Here is a 20390-nt window from a genome sequence, read left to right on the forward strand (position 1 = left end):
AAATGAAAAAAGGAAAAGAAAAGAAAAAGATGTGTTACCTGTGATGTCATCCATCCCATCCCTCAGTTCGTCCTGTGTGTCGTCTGTGTGTCCCAGTGTTATGTTTATGTGCACACAGTACTCCAGTGACTTGATAGTAATATTTTGATTGGAATGTTCCTCTAAAAGTGTTGATGTGTTGCCAAACTTCATTGAAAGACTGAGCAAAGACCGAGGTGTGCTGACCTGGTTCTGCCTGCTCTGATTATGAGTTTATAGACAGAGTGTGCATGTAAACATACTGTGTCACTCCTCCTTGTGTCTGTTTTATGAGGCTGCTTCCTTCTCTCACTGGGAAAATGCCATCTGCTTTGAGTGTTTTTTTTTTGTTTGTTTTTTTTGCATTCCAGCATGTCTTTAAAACTATTGTATACATTATGGGATATCAGCAACATTTTCCTTTGCTTCTCAGAAACTGCCATAAAAGCAATCTGATCACTGTGGCTATTTTATTACTGCAATAGCTCTAAAGAGTTGCTGAAAGGCAAATCCTTTGTGTTTTATTTTGCATCTGTCCCAGATAGATACTTTTATGTGTCCCAATATTCTCCTGTGTGTCACATGAAAGGCGCAGTACTCGATTGTTGTAGAGCACCCTTTCTGCCCGACTGTCACATAATCTAAAGGCAGTTCTAACGTGGTCAGCATTCTGATAGCAGCCCTTGCAGTTGGTGCACGTGGTTACCATTTTAAAGAACACCACGCAGACCAACTACTGTAAATGGCCTGCTGCTGGAAGGTGAGCACATGGGGCCTGACAGTTGGGTTGGAAGAGGCTCTCCACCAGTTGTGGACTGTTCCTTTAAATCATTTCCACTTTTGAATGTTCCATGTTTGTCTTGGTGTTGTTTGTCGCCGCCACCTCTTCCAGAGAAAGAAACGTAGTGTCTCCATGAAAAAGAAGAGGACCAGAAAGTCCCTCAGTAAAACTAAGGCCAAGCCCTTAAACTTCTTGGCTTCCAAAAAATCACCAGCTAAAAAGTTTGCCGCTAAGAAGAAGCGACAGATGCCTGGCTACCAGGCCACAGCGCCAGCACGACCCAGAGGCAATTTTAGGGTAAACGTTCCTGTAAAGAAAAGACCGAATCCCATCAAGATCTTCCTGCCTTGAAGGGAAAATCTCTGATGGCAGACTTAACCTCTTCTGTGTAGAAGTAGCAGAGGCTGTAGCCAGCTTGAAAGGACCCTTAGCAAATAACCTCTGGTTTGAGCCTGTGTGTTAACCCTCGCTTTATATTTCTTTCCTTTTTTCAACATGACTCAGCCAAACAATGTAGAAGGAGATTACAATACAGACATTGACTACGGAACTATAGATGGTACTCAAACTCAGTCTCCCTTTGCCACGAGCGGACCCAACCAGGTAATTTTCATCTTCATTCTCACCTACTTTTAAAAACCAGTGTTAGGCGTTTTGGGAAATGTGAGCCAGGAAGATTTTTACCCAAGGAAGCACCCGGTATGAAAAGACAAAGACACAACCATTCAAATGAATCTATGTGTCTTTTGACCTACCAAGATTTTGGTGTGTGGTGGAACTGATGGACAGGGGAATGTGTTAAAAGCTGCAATGCCGCAAATGAACACATTAGACCTATTGTGACACTGCAAGCTAACCTAGTTAGCAATTGTGATTTTAAAGTATGAGGCACTATGGGCTGTCTGTAGTATAGGCCATGCATTTGTTCTGGAGACAGGTGGCTGTCCATCTAACAGAAACCACTCAGACTTTTAGTGAAGCAACATGTGCTACTTTACCGAAAGCAAAGAAATATGTTTTCTGATATTAAAAGCAGCGCTGTTTGCTCAGAACTGCTGCCTCAGTCACACCGGCCTGTCTGCTTTTATTACCCACACAAAGAGTGGAAAGACTTGCAGCCTCATGCACGAGTAGACAGAGCCTGTCTCAGCCAATGCCACAGACAGCACAGTACAATAAATGATACTGGAGATCTGTTCAAACATATATGCCCTGTCCATCACAACATGAGCTTGCTTTTGATCACTAGTTCTGCTAATTACCTCTAAAGGACTATGATCAACAAGGCTAAGATCTCCTCGCAGCAACCTCTGAATGTGCATTGTCTACCGCAGCGTTTGACAAAGTGGATGCAAATATACGGGCAATTTAAATGTTTCATTTGGCCAGGTGGAGCACCGCCAATAATAACTGTGTAATTGCATCCATTCTGTTGCTCGCCAAAGCTAAATCCCAGTGATCACAGTTTGGAATGAAAGAAAAAAAAATTTGCCAAGTGGTTGTGGTTGTAGCACTTGTGCCAAATGCAGAGTGTACCAGGGCAAGCTCACGGCTGGCTCAGATCACATTCTTTATTGTGACCAGCAAATCTTGATTTTAGCTGTTTGTATCTGGATTCACTCTGCATGTCTGCACAGCTACTACAATCTGACAGACCAGATGTTGATGGAAACTGCTGCTTGTGTCATTTCAGACATCTATTTCAGCCTTTTGAGACTGTCTGTGTCAGTGCATCATGTGTGGTTTTATGATGAGGCAGAAAAGAAGGCTGAGATAGCATCAAGTCTGTCTTGACATGTAAAGTTAACAAACTTTTGATCATCAGATAATCATTGTATTCAGTCATTATGGTAACACTTTATTTATTCCTTTGTATTATAATTATTTAAAATATCTAAGAGGGCATTACTGCACTGCTGTATTTCATGAGGGTGTGATTTAAAGCAGCATTACATACATGAGTATTTGTCACATATCCATCTTGGTAGAGTTTAACACCATTTTTTCTTCGTAGGACTGTCCATGCAGATGTTTAATCAGTACTGAACAGTGTATACTTTTAGCTCTTTGGTTTTTAATGTCATCCATGCTTGATAAATAGCTGTTGATATTCAAGTAACAATCACACAACACGACCAGACCAATAGCTGTTAGCAATAGCAGATATTTTGTCCATTCCTACAAGATAACATGGGATAAATAAGGTGTTACCGTTGCTATTTTAACATTGTTTTCTGCATATCATCATGACATGATAATAACATCTAAAAGTAGACCATTTGCCTCAGTTGCTTAACTAACATCCTCATTTCCTTGGTTGCTCACCATTGCTTCCCCCTTCTTCGCTTGGGTAACACCTGAAAGGCTGTGGAGGAGGATGTTGTCGGTGCATATGTCACCGAGGCCGCTCCCGTTGCGCCGGAGCCCTCCATTGTCCATGAAACAGGGGACAACTTGGACACCGGTGCAGAAGCATATGACTTTAAGGAATACGACCTAAAGGAGTATGACTTGGGCGAGGTTGACAACAGGTTGTATGATTACGGGGCATATGATGAGTATGGCACGGCGCCTTCCAAACCCACGGCGGCCTACGATGATGAGGTGGGGCCCGGGGTCGCCGCTGAAACCGACGTTTCTGAGAGCACCGTAAGTAGCACACCCCGATCTGGTGACTGAGGGGTGTGAGCATGAACGCCACGCGTCGGGAACTCTGTGTTTGTTATGGACTCACTCTGTCTCCCAGTGCACGCCTTCCCTGTTTGGTTGCTTGGCAATGTGTCATTGACATGTTGAGTGTGGAGTCTCGCTGCTGTGTCACTGGTGTGTGATTGGTGGTTTAGTGATTGACAGCTACTATAGGGATGATGCTCACATCTGTGTTTTCTTAGAAAGGGTGGAGCTGATTACTTCTTAACTCAGATAGCTCTGCTCTGACGTACTGTGCACCATCGCAGAGATTATTCTCTCTTCCATTTTCACCTCTCTCCACACACAGCCTTCAAACAGTGTATGTTAGCCCAACCTGCACCCCAGCCTTACATACCGCCCCTTCCCCACCCACTCATCTCTCAGCAGGCTGATGTTATCCATCCCTCTCCTCCTCTGCCAGTTTAACAAGGAGCGTGTTGGCACACGCACACACACGCACACTCTCTCACTGCCCTTCATGCTAGAACTGTTGATCTTCTCCAGCCAAGAGTCACAGCTTGTCACAGTTTGTCATCTAGTTAGTAGAAATATCCAACATATATCCTCCTCTTCACTTTGTCTTTATGTTTAGTCACTTTGGCCCCAGTGCTGTTTAAATTAACCCACTGTCAGAACACCATCAAACAGAATTTTGAGTCTTTGTGCCTTTGGGTATTGTTACCATGCGAGGGCAAGGACTTTATTGGTTATTGCATACCTTTTTAGTAGCACTGTACGCACACAAACCCACATACTTCCCACCTCACTCGCTCCACCTTCACTCCCAAAACACACAATACAGCTGAACTAATTCACTGCCACGAAGGACGTCACGGTTGTGTTCAGCTGTTCATTTAGTTTTAGCCGTGGTGCACAAAGATTAGAAAGGAAGACACTTCACTTTAGGGCAAAGTCTCCTCTTGTCTCTCTCTATATGTATCTATTTGTGTTACTTGGTGAGGTTTGCATGACAACGGTAACCTGTTGGTGTTAAGCAGTGTTTTATTTTGTCACCATTAGCCACACTGCACAATGGCAATGCAATGACAGCATTGCTCCATTTCAAGCACATAGAGGTCCACTCTTGCTCATCACCACTAACATTTTTGCCTGTTTTGTTCCACAATGTCATCTCACTTCGTGTTTCTCTTGATTCACTCTCTGCCTCTGACATAGCTACAGTAGTCGCAACTGAGTAAACGATATTGATTGAGCGAATAAGATTTGTTCAAGCACTAACACACATTCTTTTCACTGGCTGAACTGCCTCCTCAGTCATCATTGCTTTTCATTCACCTGTGGACTATAGCTGCTGTGTGAAGAATGTCACCTCTGTGCTTGCTTTGTAACTACAGATTGCTGGTGTTGGAGGAGCCTTGGGCCAGAAGGGAGAAAAAGGCGAGCCAGCTGTCATTGAACCTGTAAGGCCCAAAAAGTCAATGTTGATGTACTGAAGTGTTATGATCATATAGGTCAAATTATTCTGTTTACAGAGTCAACTGCCAAATTTCTCTCTCACTTGGAAATTATCTCAATCGACAGGTTTCCTGTTTTACTTCTTTAAGACCCTTTATAAAGCGTTGGTCAAACACCCAAAACTTGCAGTAGAATTCTCCCCGAACTTGTTCGGTCGTCCTGCTGTTGCACGGGACAGTGTGAAACAATGTGTTTGTTTTTCAAAGGGCATGCTGATTGAAGGACCACCAGGACCCCCCGGCCCAGCTGTGAGTATACTGTTAAAAAAAGAAATACATCAGTGTTTTGCACCGGAGCATATTTACACACATTGTTGTCACAATATAACAAGCTTGACTGTTGGTGGTCTGCTGACTTAGCTTTGTCTTTTTAGGGTCTTCCAGGTCCCTCAGGCCTACAAGGAGCTCCAGGCCCCGCTGGAGATCCTGGTGACAGGGTGAGTTGTCACGAACGAGCCAATGTGTTCATACAATCGATGATGGTGTAGGGCTGCCTCAGACCCCTAAATAGACACTCAATTAGGCCATTTGATGAAGCCTGATGAAACAGTGTGTCAGCTAAGTAATACATATAGTACTCGTGCATAAACACTTGGAAAAGCTATGCATGTTGGACAACAAGTAAGAAACTAGCACTGGCCAGCTCATGTGTTAAGTCATAAATGTAGGCACCAAAAATCAAACTCAGCTACACCAGCAATGTCTTTCAGATGATATTTGTAAGTTACATGTCAAAGTTAACCAATCTTCAATCCAAAACTTACCGTATTTTCTATTGATATCATGCTAGTAGCTTATTATCAAGTAGCAGTTCAATCATCATTAAGGGTGTAAGACATATTGAATACGATTATTTCCCTAATGGCTTAAATTGACTCTGGGAGGTAAATATCAGTTTTAGCAAAAAGCCAAATCACAGTGATGCGCTCCAAGTTGTCTCTGAACTGAATCAGTTGAACCCTAATTTGTTTTGGGTTGTGGCTCCACCTCGTCCATTATTTTCAATATTCGCCGCTATTGCTAGTTCATACTTTTAGTGCTACATGCAAATAATTCCCAAATACAGTAAGACCTAAAAGGTGTCACATGTGAGTGAGTTTTAACAGGTCAGTTATTATGGTCAAAGATGAGAAGATGAGGAATGATATTTACCCTGGGTTTCCCTCGGTGAGAGGTATCCATATTTAACACTTTGCTCTGTAGACTCTCTCTGTTCCACAGACATGCAACACACTCACACGCACGCAAACATGCACGGCAGAATTCATGGAAAAGGATGTTGGTTTTGGACTGCAGACAGTAGCCTGGTTTACAGATGGACAGGCCTGGTCTATGTGTGCTGGTGGAGGAGGAGCACATGTTAATCAGACTAACAAACAGCAGCCCTACAGAATTTACTGCTCCATCTGCGTGCATGTGGAAGTGTGAGGTTGTGTTTGTGTTTCCCTCCATATTACTGCCACTGTTAATGCCACAGAATGTAATGGCACAATTTCAGAGTCAAAACCAAAAGAGCTCAGGATCAGGTACATATTCCAAAGCAATGTCATTATTTGTATGCATGTGTGTACATTCTTACAGCAGTCAAGAGTGATTTCCAGTGATCTACACCATCATAAATTGAAATTCAACTAGATTTAAACATTATCACCTGAAAACAACAAAAAGCGCATATGCAGAACATGTTAGAAAACCAACAGAGAAGCTATTAATTTAGCGATTTCGATATGATAACGTACATGTCATACAGGAAGAGGAAACCCAAACCTCTATCATCACATTGTCTTTTTTAATTTTTAATTTTCTTTGTACACATTACAGTTTATCTTTTTAAGCTGATCCTTTTATTAATGTGGTGATGTCTCCTCTGTTTTGCAGGGTCCTCCCGGTCGTCCTGGCCTGCCTGGTGCTGATGGTTTGGCCGGGCCCCCTGGTACCATGCTGATGCTTCCAGTAAGTGCTCAGGATAACACAGCACAGGAGAACCATACCAGTCACCTTTTATCATACAACTGCACAACCAGGAAACAGAATGAGCCAATGTTTCAGCCCCTGTGTCTGTGTGCGTTCAACAGTTCCGGTTTGGTGGGGATGGTGAGAAGGGTCCAGTGGTGTCAGCCCAAGAAGCCCAAGCCCAGGCTATCCTCTCCCAGGCCAGAGTAAGTAGAGAAGGACAGTAAAAAAGCCACTGGGAAGCCAAAAGGCTGCAGACAACCCCCGACCCCCACCCGGCTCCCTACACACAGCTGTAGGAGGAGAGGAGGGGAAGGATGAAGGAGACAGTATTTTGGTGGGGAGGCGGAGGGGGTGGGCGGCACTGCATTTCGTTGGCCTTGCAAGGCTAAAAGGAGACATGCCGAGCTGGCTGAAGAGCAACAACATAAAAAGGCCACTTTGAACAGATGGACAGACAGGAGACACTGTTAAAAATACTTTAGAGGCTCTTGACCTGCGTGTGGGCTAAACCAACAGGTGTAGAAAATGTCTTTGTGTGTATGTGGGAGTGAGCAGTTACAAGAAAAGAGAAAATCTGGAGACTTGGTATTTAGGAGTCCTGTTGGGTTCTTGCACAATTTCCCACATTAACAGTCAGAGACACAAGTGAACAAAGAGGTGTACAGTAAAACAGACCCAAAGGCATCAGAGACATTATAATGTAATGACGTATGAAATTGTTTTTTATGCTTTGCTGTGAAGGACTTGTTCTACACTCTGAGCAAAATGAACTATGAGATGCACGGAAATGTAGAATTAAGAATGCCATGCCAACGCTATAGGAGAGATAAATGCAGTGATCACAGATATGCATATGATGCATTTTTATGATAACGACATTTAATAACAGCCTTACATTTTTTTTGTTTGACTGTACGGTGTTATAAAACAACATCCACATAACATACAAAAATAAAACTATCACAGAAGCAGTTCAGCATGGAACAGGGACATGCAACAAACGTACTATAAAACAGATATATGTGGCATGTAGCGCAAACAAGGTGAAGTAGACGGCTGATACAAAAACAAAGGTGTGGGAAAATGTACAGATTAAAAAGATAACAATAATAATAATCAGAGTAAATAGCATTTATTGAATGGATTTTTTACTGATTGGGATCTGAGCTTGTTCTTGTCTGCGTGTCTGCCCTGCAGCTGGCTATGAGGGGACCCCCAGGGCCGATGGGTTTGACAGGAAGATCCGGGCCAGTGGTGAGTCTCTGCTTTTTTTCTTTATTTTTTGCTGTTCTTTGTAAGAATCTGGTCCTTTGCTCATTTGGCACCAAAGCTTTTCCAATGCTTTGTTATTATTCAGCCCAACATCCGTACATATGATAATGAATGTTGTGATAGAACACATGACATCCATTCAGATCAATATTCACACAACACTTCGTGATACAGTGAGTCGAAGCTGGATGGTATCTACTTTTCATCAGTCATTCAGAGATTTGCCTTTTGGACTTCACTGCTTAAAATCAGTAAATATGCAGTGTTGTCAGTTCTGTGCTGTCAAAGGAAAGCATCTTCTGTATGTTTGTATTTTTTAGTATTTATGGGACAAATGGAAGAGACACAGCAGAAACCAGTGTTTGGTGGCTCCGCAGCCACACTGCCTGTCTGTTAGGTGCTACCAGCTGCCAAGAAATTTTCATTCTGTGGCCCCCCCTCCTTTTTCTCTTGGGCTTGTTGACACACGATCCACTATTTATCTGCAGGAAAAGGCCCTACAAAAGACAGAAAGAATTACCGTCAGTTAAATCTGCTCTTCTCAGGCTGAAGGCCTGAATGATCTGAAATGATATGACATGGAGTGGATAAGCAATAACAATGGATTTGTGGCTTTTATCTGCCGCAGATGTACCTCTCTAAGATGTTTCCCTTCTTGATTGATCACATGTTTAAAACCCAACTCTTTACTCATTCAAGCTATTTGTGATTCTAAAATGGTGATTTTGTAATCACCAAATCACCAGCTTTGAATTCATACTCGTCTGCAGACAGATTACAGTATATGCCCCAGATCTCTGCCTAGACCAACAATTTGGAGTTGCATTTTTAGACTAAAGTATATGCCAAAAGACGCCCAGTTGTGTTAATGTGCCTACATGTTTTTTAATGCTACTGCTCGGATGTTTTTAGTTTTCAGGTTAAGTTCATGTACCCTTTTAAGCTGTTGCTTATAACTGATATGCTAAAAACACACCTTTACCAGCCAATTGAACAACGTTTGAGCCAGAAATGTGGAATCCATCACCAAAGAAAAATATTCATGGTAGAGTGATAGAATGTGTAAGAAGTTAAGGGATCTTATTGTCTTCGACTGTCTGACAGTTCTCAGGTAGTCCATGTGTCTGTAGTCAAGGAATGTGTGGATTCATTTTTCTGCAGATGCCAAAAGGAATGTCTAGAATCAGCTAAACATCGCCATCTGCTGTTTACTTTGCACTATTTTTTGCTCCTTAGTCCTGTAGGATACTGCATGTGTCACGATTTGAATGAACAGTATTTATGCATGGTTTGTTTTCTTTGTCTTCAGGGTCTACCTGGTGGTTCTGGACTGAAAGGCGAAAGCGGAGACCCTGGTCCTCAGGTGAGTGAGAAGTGATGATCCGAACAACGCATGAAAATATCCCTCACCAGTGACCGAAGGCCTCATGCCGGCTCATTAGTCTGTTAGTCACGAAGTGGTCCTCATGTGTGTGTGTGCAGGGTCCCCGTGGCATCCAAGGGCCTTCAGGACAACCTGGCAAAGCTGGCAAGAGGGTGAGTGAACTCATTGACCTGGTCCGCTCTCGCTGCGCTGTGTGTGCGCTCACATGCCTCTGTGTTTGCTGCTGTGTGGTTGTTTGTACTTGTGGTCACTGCTCAAACGCTGAGAGGCTTATTTCCAGTTCAACAAACAATTGCTTGATATGTGCTTAAAGGCCTGCGCTGCCTCCAATCCTAGGATCAATGGTTGGGCAGATAATCTGTCTGAAAATGGGAAAACTGGCTGTGGATGTGGGGCGCAATTAGTGTCACGGTGCAGTCATTCTGCAGGGCCAAATATCTTGACCTAATTGGTTACTAATAAACATAAACCAGTCATAGGCAAATTAGCAATACAAGCTTGATTCATGGCTCAATTGTGAGCCAATTTTGTGAACTACTCATATACTGCTGCATTGGACTAATTTAAAAAATGGAGGTAGTAGTTTCAAAAAAGGGTTGTAGATGAAATGGCGCATCCATAATTTTACTTCTAGATTTCTTAATTGATTTTTTTTTATTATTGCTTATTCTGGCATTCAACCACTTCTACACCAATAATAATGGGCGTTTTCCCTCACTAACCTCGCAATTACTGGGTTACTGGGATTACTGGTAGTAAGTCAGGAAGTTGCACATGAATTATGATCTTAATAATCTAACTCTAACCCTTAATGACCCTAAACCCCAGAATAAGGTGTTAATAAGTGCTTTATAATGACTAGTAAAGACCCAATATGCTACTAAATTGCTTGCTAATAAGCAACTAGTGAATGGTGAATATGTTTGGGCTAATATAAAGTGTTACCCATTTTCCTTATAATTGACACACAAGCCAACAAACCACCAGGACCCAGGAAGAGCTGCTGCTGCTCTGGCATCAGGGAATGGGGATTCAAAAAATAAACAACAAACTATTAAAAGTGCAAGGCATGGCAGTGGCATTAGAGTCGTGTCCAAAACAAAGGCCACTTGCTACAACATGTAAGTCTTTATCTATATGTGTAAACTTTTCTGCGGCTGTCTCTTAGGGTCGTGCCGGAGCTGACGGGGCCCGTGGAATGCCCGGAGAGCCTGGCTCCAAGGTATCACATGCCATGACACAACCTTTCAAATGACAAAATGTGTATTGTTTTCATGAATCATTGCTGCGAGCTGTCGGCGATGTTGTGTTGACATCCTCTGCTGTGTGTCTGTACAGGGTGACAGAGGCTTTGATGGACTCCCAGGACTGCCTGGTGAAAAGGGACACAGGGTGAGTTGTCATAAGCTCACTTTGTCAAAATCAGTGTCAAAATGTATCATTTTTGATGTCAGCAGCAGCCTTTTAGTCTTCTACTGGCGCAGATTCCACTGAAGTTGAATCCCTGCGAAAATTGTAGAGTAGAGTAATAACGAAGCAGAACAACAGTGCGTTGTTTTGCCTGAGAAACAACTCCTGTAGATGTTTTTAAGCTTATGACCAAAATGCTGTTTCTTCTTATTTTAAATCACAAAAATGACATTAAAACACAATCCCTTAGTTACAGGGGATTTATCTTCTTAGATTACCATGAAAAAATGAAGGGCCGGGTATCTTTTAGATGCCAAACATTGTGGATATAATGAAATATGTTTGGCTGCAGTCACTGGCCAAGTTTGGAATTTCAATATCTGTGTGAGATCACATTGAGAACTTGCTTAAATTTCAGTGTGTTGAGTGAATAACTGCAATGTCATGAGGGGAATAACTGAATAAGAAGTTGTAATTTGTGTCATTCCACCAACGGACCTGCATGGTTCTACTAAGACTGACATGGAAACATGTGATGAGAGCTTTGCACTGAGGCCAGGTAGCCATGTCAAACATGTCTCTCACCCCAATGCAAGGAACCGCTGTGTAGAAGGCTAATATATTGTTCGTGTAAGTTTCGAGTGAACAACAATGTCCACATGGGTGCCCCATGATTAAAATGTATTAGGCATGAAATACTGCAAGAGTTTTCAGAATAAAAACCATATCAAAGGCAAACTGAAGCAGAATGTGCCCAGTATGAAAATATACTTTGGAAAAGACTCCCACATGTAAGAAGCCCATAGCTGATTGGTTAGACAGCCTAGCCAGTTCATGAAATGATGAATTAACCCAAACCTGTCTGCCTTTCTCTTTGTTTTCTGTCTCTCTATCTCAGGGGGAGCCAGGGCCAATGGGACCCCCGGGTGCCCCTGGAGAGGATGGACAGAGAGTAAGTACTTCCTCCTTTAACTAACACCCTTAATCATTTTGGAGAAAATTGCACTCAGCTGAGGTGAGCCGCGGTCAGTTACATCAGCTGTGGTCCTCCAGCTGAGCCTTCAGGCAGCAGCAGCTGGGCGGAGACTGTGAACCGGGGAGGAGGAGGCTCCGTGTTTAACCTTTCCTCCCCATGAAGCTAACTACCCTGCTCCTGCCCCCTCCCCTCCACCTCGAGGCGGTTGCTTCATTCAACAGTGTTTGGTTAGGTTGAGATTAATTCCCTGGCTAACACAGGCTTTGGAGAGTTTGCGATTGTAGGTGCTGACAGCTGATATTTAGTGTTTCAAGACAAGATGCCAGCATTTGATTCAGACTTTATTTGTTGAAATCCCAGAGCACGAAACTCTGAAGCTCTCCAAGGAAGACCAAGTCAATAAATTTTTGTCTTTTGTCTTTTTCTTCCCTCAGGGCGAGGACGGAGAGATCGGGCCCAGAGGATTAGCGGGCGAGAGTGTAAGCCTTGTCTGCTGTTGGTTTAGTTCCATCAGGCTATCCCAGACACACGGGATCCAACATGTTGCAGCAAGATCCTCTTTAATCTTTTTAAGTGGTGTCTAAGGTTTGATCTCTCTTTAGCCAAAGTATCCACCACTGCTACTGGTGCTTACTGAAAATGATCCATCAGTGCATTGAGCATACAATACAAGTGATTGCTTCTCATTCTTCATAGGGTCCGAGAGGTTTGCTGGGACCTCGTGGTACCCCGGGACCCCCTGGATCTCCTGTACGTACCACCACCTTTACTCCTTTCTTCTGACATCACTTCCTGTAATTCATATGAGGTGTAAGTGAGTTTTCTGACTTGTGTTTTCTCAGGGTGTTGCTGGAGTTGACGGGCCTCCAGGTCCAAAAGGAAACATGGTATGAACATGGTCACAGTAAACTGACTCAAATGTTGCTCTGTCGGTTTCTAAGGCTGCAGAATTTCACTGCCTAGGTGATGCTGATAAAACCCCTCTAGGATGCACAGCTGGGAGGTCAAAAGTCATTCCTCTGCCTCAAAGGACCTGAGAAGGAGAGCAGTCTGTTTAAAGACAGCACAGGTTCAAATGATCAATTGTGACACAGCCCTTTTCTGAATATTACAAGATAAATACTCAAAAGCCCTTAAATACATTAAGCAAGACAACAAATACAACCAGAAAGGATGAACAGGACTTTTTAGTGTAGAGTCAATGAGGAAGGGCTTCTTATTAGATTCAAGATTCAGGATTCAAGATTGTCTTTATTGCCACTGAGCATGTCAATGAAATTTGCATTGCAACCCCCCCCATGTTAGAAACAATAAGAAATATAAGAAAGATAATAAAATAAAACAAAGATACTACAATAAAATAAACTAGCATGCAGATAAAAATATGCATACATGCAATAAAAATATACCAGAAATGAAAATATACTGAGACAATAAGAATATACTAAAACAATAAAATATACCAACAGCAGCTGAATTATACTAAAATGTATATACTGAGTGCAAAAAGTGCAAATTTTTCACTACAACAGTGAGAAATGATTTAAAAGGCAGATCCAAACTGTTCTCCACTGGCAGCTGCCTCAGTAGACCACAGTCCAAAGCAACTACATGACACTTTGTGTGAGTAAGGGTTGCTTTTTCATTACAGTAGAATACAGCAGGCAGTCCGTGAGGCATCCATATACTGGAGTAGATGAGACAGGGTAGGCACACCAAAGCCCTTCTTCAAAAACTAAATGAGTTGATCCTCAACAGCTTGATGATGCGACATAGAATAAGAGTATGAAGTGCTGTGTTTTAAAGGTTGGTCATGGCTGGTGAAGTAATTATGACTATATCTGCAACACCTCTCAGCCTTTTTACATTATGTATGAAGGACCATATACTGTTCAATATTCAACAAAACTGTTGCATTTGTTGTATTATTTCTAACTTAATTAGTTACCCAACATCAGTGTATGGCTCATCTTCTACAAACTTAAAGTCCACTTGGCACCAGCTCACATGAATAGGTGTTAGTGCTGTTGTAATGTTTGCTGCTGAAGGCAGAAGGTTGGCTGGAACCCACCTGATTGTTCACAATGACACAGATGTGTGTAATTCATGTAGCAGTGGGAGAGAGCATTGCTCTGGGACTGCTGTTTAGTGTCGACTTTTGACAGCCTCCATCATTTTTCAGGGACCACAAGGAGAACCAGGCCCACCCGGGCAGCAGGGAATCCCCGGAACACAGGTGAATGAATTAATCCTACACCCATGACACCAGTGACAGGGCGAAAGAAAAGGCGCTGAGTAGATGTGGCATCTTGGCCACAGACACACTTGTTTTAGTCTTCTTCGTTGTCTGCCTCTTCCATCACAAACTCCACATGCAGCGCAAGCACACTTACTTGATTTTCTGTTGACAGCGTGTGAGCTCAGAGAATGAAACACACAGCTGAGCGGCCTCATTCTGACAGCATGGCGGAGAGCTGTTTATCTTTGCAGGAGTAAAAGACAGTGTTGTACTCAGTTAAATTTGAGGCACACAATCAGAAGCTGAACTGTCAAAAGAAATGATCATCTTCGTTTTGATTTTTTGAACTTACTCCTCCTCTCTTCTCCCCACCCTTCGTTATTCCTCCCCCACCTCTCCCTGGAGACATGCAAAGTACACACACACACTCCCCACACAATTTCCCTCAAATATTTTTCCGGGGTTTATCTTGGGAAGGGGAATGTTTCGGGGTTGATCCATTTCAAAGCATCTTATTCTTGTTGGTGGAATTCCTGCAAAGCTGCCACACCTGTTGGAGCAAGCTTCAGGGCCTCAAATTACCCCGTGACACACACACACACACACACACACACACACACACACACACACACACACACACACACACACACTGGCACACATCAGGTAGCCACCTACCACCATTCCTGCAGTACCAAGAGCATGCTAGATGCTAATATGTCTGCTGACCCCCCTCATTACACGCAAACACACACACACACACACACACACACAAACAAAGACACAAGCTTAACATTCCTTTGCTGCTCAACTATTTACAGCACCAACAAACTCTTCAGTTTATCCAGCTTGTGTCAGTGTGTGCGCACGCGTGTGCGTGTGTTTGAACAAGTTGGTGTTGCTATAGCAACAGACTCTCATTTCTACCTATGTGTCTCTGTCCGTCTCATAGGGTCTTCCTGGTCCTCAAGGCCCCATCGGACCACCTGGTGAAAAAGTATGTAACCTTTTTTTGTTATTATTATTATTCTGTGAAAATGTATATTAAAACTTAAAGTATCATAAGGATAACATACAATATAAACCTAGCTATGTTTTCTGCCAAAGATTATTAGTAAAGTGTATTTTAAAATGATGCTATGCCATGCAGATACCAAACTAACTATGGCTCTAAAAGGCTTAGTTTAGGATGGAAAAATGCTGGATATACTGTTCCACATTTGGAGTCTAAACAGTTGAACTAAACTATAAATGTTAAAGTTAAAATCAAATTTAGATGTTATAGTTCATTATATTAGGTAGTCTTTTCTAAGTCTTTTCACCATGTACTAATATAATCTCATCTAATCTTCGGTCTTGTTTGTGTTTTTCTTGTCCTCTTACAGGGACCTCAGGGCAGGTCGGGGTTGCCAGGATTACCTGGAGCTGATGGGCCTCCTGTGCGTGCTCTTATCACCTTTATACGTACATACAGTATATCAGTGTTACAAACACACACAGAACACAAACAGAAAATAACACCACTTTACACCATCACAGCTGCCCAAGCCTTAGACACTATACTTTCTAATGAAATACTCGTTTGCACTAAAAGACATGTCTGCTGGACAGCTCTACACCTGTACAGAATATGGTATAAAATCAGTTTGAGGGAATATGTACTGTGATGGATCAGGGCCCTGTGTTCAACCCACCAGTCCCAACACTAAGCTGACCTGTATATGTCTCTTTAACACCCGACCTGTGATCTCCTCATCAAACTGTAACACAACATGTGGCATGGGACTGAGCCAGTCCTGCAGTTTCCTGCGGTTTCAGTCCATTTTAAGCATGCAATTTGCTGAACAGCCCAGCTTATAGTTGAGGAGCAATGTGTAAAATGCTATCACTGGCCATCATAAATGGAACAGCTTTGTATGTAAACAAAAATTACACAAATTACATTTATTTATTGTTTATTCTGTTCATAAGACCTTGATATAAAAACTAATCCCCATGACTTTACCAGGTGTTTTTAGACTTTGTTAAAAAGGTTAGGCAGACTGTGTTCTGCAATAAAATGGGTGTAGACTGTGGATACACTGTGTATCAGTGGGTTTACCCTGTTGGTGTGTGACACAAACCGAGCCTTCGTGTGAAATACTGCACAGCTGTTCCTCAGAAATCTCTCATGCCATATTTCATCAGCAGAAATATAATAATGTGCCTCTGAGTTTTGTTATTCTAGACCCGAAGTCGCTCATGTCATCCCTGCTTCTTTGCCCTCGCTAGGAGAGGTGTGTAAGTTCAAGAAGCAGGCAGCCGTTAATTGCCCTCAGGCCCCGGAGCCTGGTGATTTACAGCCTTCTGCCTCAGCCTCAGACCTCAAATTGGAGGTGCCAGGTGTTCTCAGCTAAAGGTTTCCATATATGTGTGTGAGGGTGTCGAGTCATTTGTATGGGCATGTCTACCTGCCCCATCACTCTTACACCACCAGTGGCCACCACACTAGTGGCTATTAATCTGTCTCAAACTGTTACTGAGAAAGATTTTTTTGCTTTACTGACACACACAACGTCACTGTTGCTTTTCCCTGATGTTCACACAAACATGCAAAGATTCAAACAGTTGTTTCTGTGAGACACACATCATCTCCTCCACTGACGTGTTTTATATGGATTCAACACTGCTCAGCTTTTAGAAAGGCATATACAGGTTGTGACATTTTATTGACCGTAAATTACAGTAAATAGTAACCAATATAGGCTGCTTTTTTGTCACCCGTGGAGAAAGACCCCAGACCCCCTTAAAAAATCATGCAATTTTGTGAGTTGTTGCATTAGGAAAAACAATGTGAAATGCTGTCTATGATAATTTCTTAATTATTTGGGGCTACTTGTACATTTTTTTTTCCTTTGTGTGAAATGCTATGCCATACAAAGCTGCTCACGAGGACACCACAAAGGCCTTTTCACCCTGTAGATAGGGTGGTGACACCAGTTCTCATATGCTGATGCTTCAACATCATAACTAGCATCAGCTGGCTGTTGAGTGTTAAAAATAACATTGTGACAACATTCTCCTTTTTAGGGTCATCCTGGTAAGGAGGGTCCACCTGGAGAGAAAGGAGCACAGGTAGGTATATTTCAGACAGAACTGAGTAATTTGGGCGAGATTTTTATTTGCATGTGTGTGTCCTGCTGTTATAAAAAACAAAATAATAATATATAATAGAACAGTTAATTTTGCAAGCGTTTACATTTGTATGGATAAACTATTGACCATTGGCCAGTTTAAAATAAAGTGTTTACATTAGTCCATGCATTTGAAAATAGCCTAGCCTGCTAAGTGACTGTAGCCAGCTTTCCATCTGTGAACACCTACGCCTTCCATATCTTCTTCACTGTTCTTCTTCTAGCCTCACTGTTAAGCATTTTCTACAGTAACCATGCATTCTTTTCATTTCTCCAGGGTCCAGCAGGTCCACAGGGTCCTATTGGCTATCCTGGCCCTCGTGGTGTCAAGGTGAGGTTTCAGCTCATGTGTACATTTGAATGACCAGCCGTATTTTTTCATCACCAGTTGAAAAGATCCTCCTTTTTTCATCATTATATTGTCCTCTCTCATGTTTGTAATTCTTCTTTATCTCTCTCTCCTGTCCAACAGGGTGCTGACGGTGTCCGTGGCCTCAAGGGGTCAAAGGGAGAGAAGGTATAAACTCTTAACTTGCTAAATTGTTTCCACATCATCTCTCAATTCACCATCCAGTTTATAGCCACTGAAATAAGATTTCTGCAACAAAGGTTACTACAAGTAAATATGCTTTCCCATGCAAATACCGGAAAGAAATCATTCAAATGTTGTACGCAGCCGATAGATTAGCCAAGTTGCATCAACAGACTAAATTCACCGGTCTTATTTCTGTCAAAGACACACTTTAAACTTGCTGTCCTAATTGACAGAATGTCTAAAACTTCACTTGGTGATGAAGGTGAAGACAACAAAATGAAGTCTAGAAATATATTCATGCCACAGATACTCAGTCTGTAACTGCGGCCGTCTGCCTGCCCTCCCAGCCTCGTTTTCACTCTTTTGAACTGGAGTGGACGGCTGCTGCAGCCTGAGAGGACCATGCAGAGGTCAGTCGATAGCAACCTTCAGCGGAGACAGACTTTCCTGGAGTGACCCTCAATCAGTCGCTGAATGTAAAGCTGTCACGCTCCAGGCTTTTGGTTTCAAAGAACACTGCAGTCCCTCTCTAGCACTTTTGAAGTGCTCAACTGTGTGTGTCACCATGTAGAATTTAAATTAAGCTACTTATTAATATGCATGGCATTTATTTAAGATCGATGCAGTTACACTGCTGTATAAAATCTATTATCTGCCTGTGGGGTGTTGTTCTCTCTACAATGACAGGTATTCATATCATATTTTTTTATTGAATTATTTATGGCAAGAGATTCAAAAGCCAAACCTTGTGGAGAAAGGGTTTGTTATGAATAAAGGATGCGCTTTACCTCAGGTGTGTGTGTGTGCATGTGTGTGTGTGCGTGCGTGCGTGTGTGTGGTCTCCATGATGCGGGTTTCTGGCAACAGACATGCTCAGTGCTGCATAATGCATCAGATAGAGTTGAAAACATGGACAGGTGACAGACTAGAAAGAGAAAGTGTCAAAGAAAAGAGACAGAGGTTTGGCTGAAGTGAATAGTGTCCTTCAGCAACCATCTGAGTGTGTTTATCTTCACAAGATCACACAGTTTGAAGATGGTGTCAAGTATTTTTGAGAAAGTATTGAAAAATTCTTAGATTTTATAAATATTAATGTATTTTGTTTATTACATTAATATTTCCCAGATCCAAAATGCCTAAAAGCAGTTGGTGGAGGTGCTACATGTAGAGTATGCTGTGTGTAAATTCAGCCCAGCTCATCCATCAGCACCAAAATTCTTCTCATGTTGTTCCACCGTCCGGCCAGCAGATGGCAGCATCAATCCTGTGATCCACAGAGGGAGCATGAGCAGGCTGAATATTTAACAGATGTTCAATAGAATATCAGGAGACTTAATAAGTTCCCCAGTGAGATGGAGAAAATAGTCAATTTGAGCTTATTATAAATAACTTGTTTTTTGTCTTATTTTAGGGCGAGGATGGTTTCCCCGGTTTCAAGGGAGACATGGGAATCAAAGGAGACCGGGTGAGGAGCATTTCTGAAATAACATTATCTGTCATACACATAACTTCCTACATGTCCGGTCTGATCTTTATCCAATCACTGTACACGATATTCTCTGTGTGTGTTTGTGTATAGGGTGAGATTGGCATGCTTGGGACCCGAGGAGAGGATGGTCCTGAGGGTCCCAAAGGCCGAGCTGGCCCCAACGGAGAGTCAGGTCCCCCAGGTCCTGCTGGAGAAAAGGTGCTGAGGATGCTTGAAAGCCCACGCAAGAATGATATCTAACCATGTTTTCATCCCAGCTGCTTTTTTTAACCTCGCTCTCGCTGTGCTTATCTGACAACTAGTGCTGTTACTGTCTCTCAGGGTAAACTGGGCGTTCCAGGATTGCCAGGTTATCCAGGAAGACAAGGACCCAAGGTAGGTTAACACCACCCTCACCACAATAAACAGTGTTTTCTTTTGCAATTTCTGACTGAATCTGCAGCAGAGAGACAAAAACATTTGCACTGGACAGCATGATGGTTTCATGTGAATGGATTTACCATTAGAAACTGTACATACTGCAAACAGCTGCTGAGATGAATTATTTTAGTGCATAACAGTGTGACAGTCAAAGCGGGTAAGTGTTACCTGCATCCCTGCGGAAGAAGAGGGCTTCAGTGCTGATCATTTGTGTAATACATGCTTTAAACCCTGCACTGACAGATAGATTTTAAAGTGACACTTCTTGAAATGAAGGATCAAACATTATTTTTTATGGTGGCACCTGTAAAAATTTTGGTGTCTTACTAATAAGGCACCATGCACAAATGTTTTTTTTTTTAAGTTGTAACTAATGGCTTTATTCATGACTAATTACCTTGTAAAGTTTCATGAATCACATATAATCCATTACTAAGAACAATTTCTTGGATGCCAGTTTGGAAACAAAAACAAAAACATTTGCCTGTTTTTCCTCCTCCAGCGTGACAATAATTAATCACAAAGACTGTGGAGAGTTAGACCACTGACCTTCTGGGACGGTGCTGCAGAGCAT

At 42.4% G+C, this 20390-nt stretch overlaps 1 protein-coding gene across 1 annotated transcript in view; it reads left to right on the forward strand.

The window, feature by feature from the left end:
• The window catches only part of col11a1a (collagen, type XI, alpha 1a), a 79692-nt gene that overhangs the window by 19711 nt on the left and 39591 nt on the right, over positions 1–20390 (forward strand). The window contains exons 7-31 of the mRNA XM_041961059.1: positions 1304–1402; positions 3164–3448; positions 4846–4911; positions 5173–5214; positions 5340–5402; positions 6844–6918; positions 7041–7124; positions 8119–8175; positions 9503–9556; positions 9676–9729; positions 10746–10799; positions 10916–10969; positions 11886–11939; positions 12398–12442; positions 12660–12713; positions 12806–12850; positions 14146–14199; positions 15152–15196; positions 15585–15638; positions 17269–17313; positions 17650–17703; positions 17845–17889; positions 19319–19372; positions 19487–19594; positions 19718–19771. Coding sequence (XP_041816993.1) covers positions 1304–1402; positions 3164–3448; positions 4846–4911; positions 5173–5214; positions 5340–5402; positions 6844–6918; positions 7041–7124; positions 8119–8175; positions 9503–9556; positions 9676–9729; positions 10746–10799; positions 10916–10969; positions 11886–11939; positions 12398–12442; positions 12660–12713; positions 12806–12850; positions 14146–14199; positions 15152–15196; positions 15585–15638; positions 17269–17313; positions 17650–17703; positions 17845–17889; positions 19319–19372; positions 19487–19594; positions 19718–19771 — 1698 coding nt within the window. The remainder of the gene's footprint in view (positions 1–1303; positions 1403–3163; positions 3449–4845; positions 4912–5172; positions 5215–5339; positions 5403–6843; positions 6919–7040; positions 7125–8118; positions 8176–9502; positions 9557–9675; positions 9730–10745; positions 10800–10915; positions 10970–11885; positions 11940–12397; positions 12443–12659; positions 12714–12805; positions 12851–14145; positions 14200–15151; positions 15197–15584; positions 15639–17268; positions 17314–17649; positions 17704–17844; positions 17890–19318; positions 19373–19486; positions 19595–19717; positions 19772–20390) is intronic.

This window comes from Chelmon rostratus, chromosome 20 (assembly GCF_017976325.1).
Source record: "Chelmon rostratus isolate fCheRos1 chromosome 20, fCheRos1.pri, whole genome shotgun sequence".
NCBI classification, from domain to species: domain Eukaryota; kingdom Metazoa; phylum Chordata; class Actinopteri; order Chaetodontiformes; family Chaetodontidae; genus Chelmon; species Chelmon rostratus.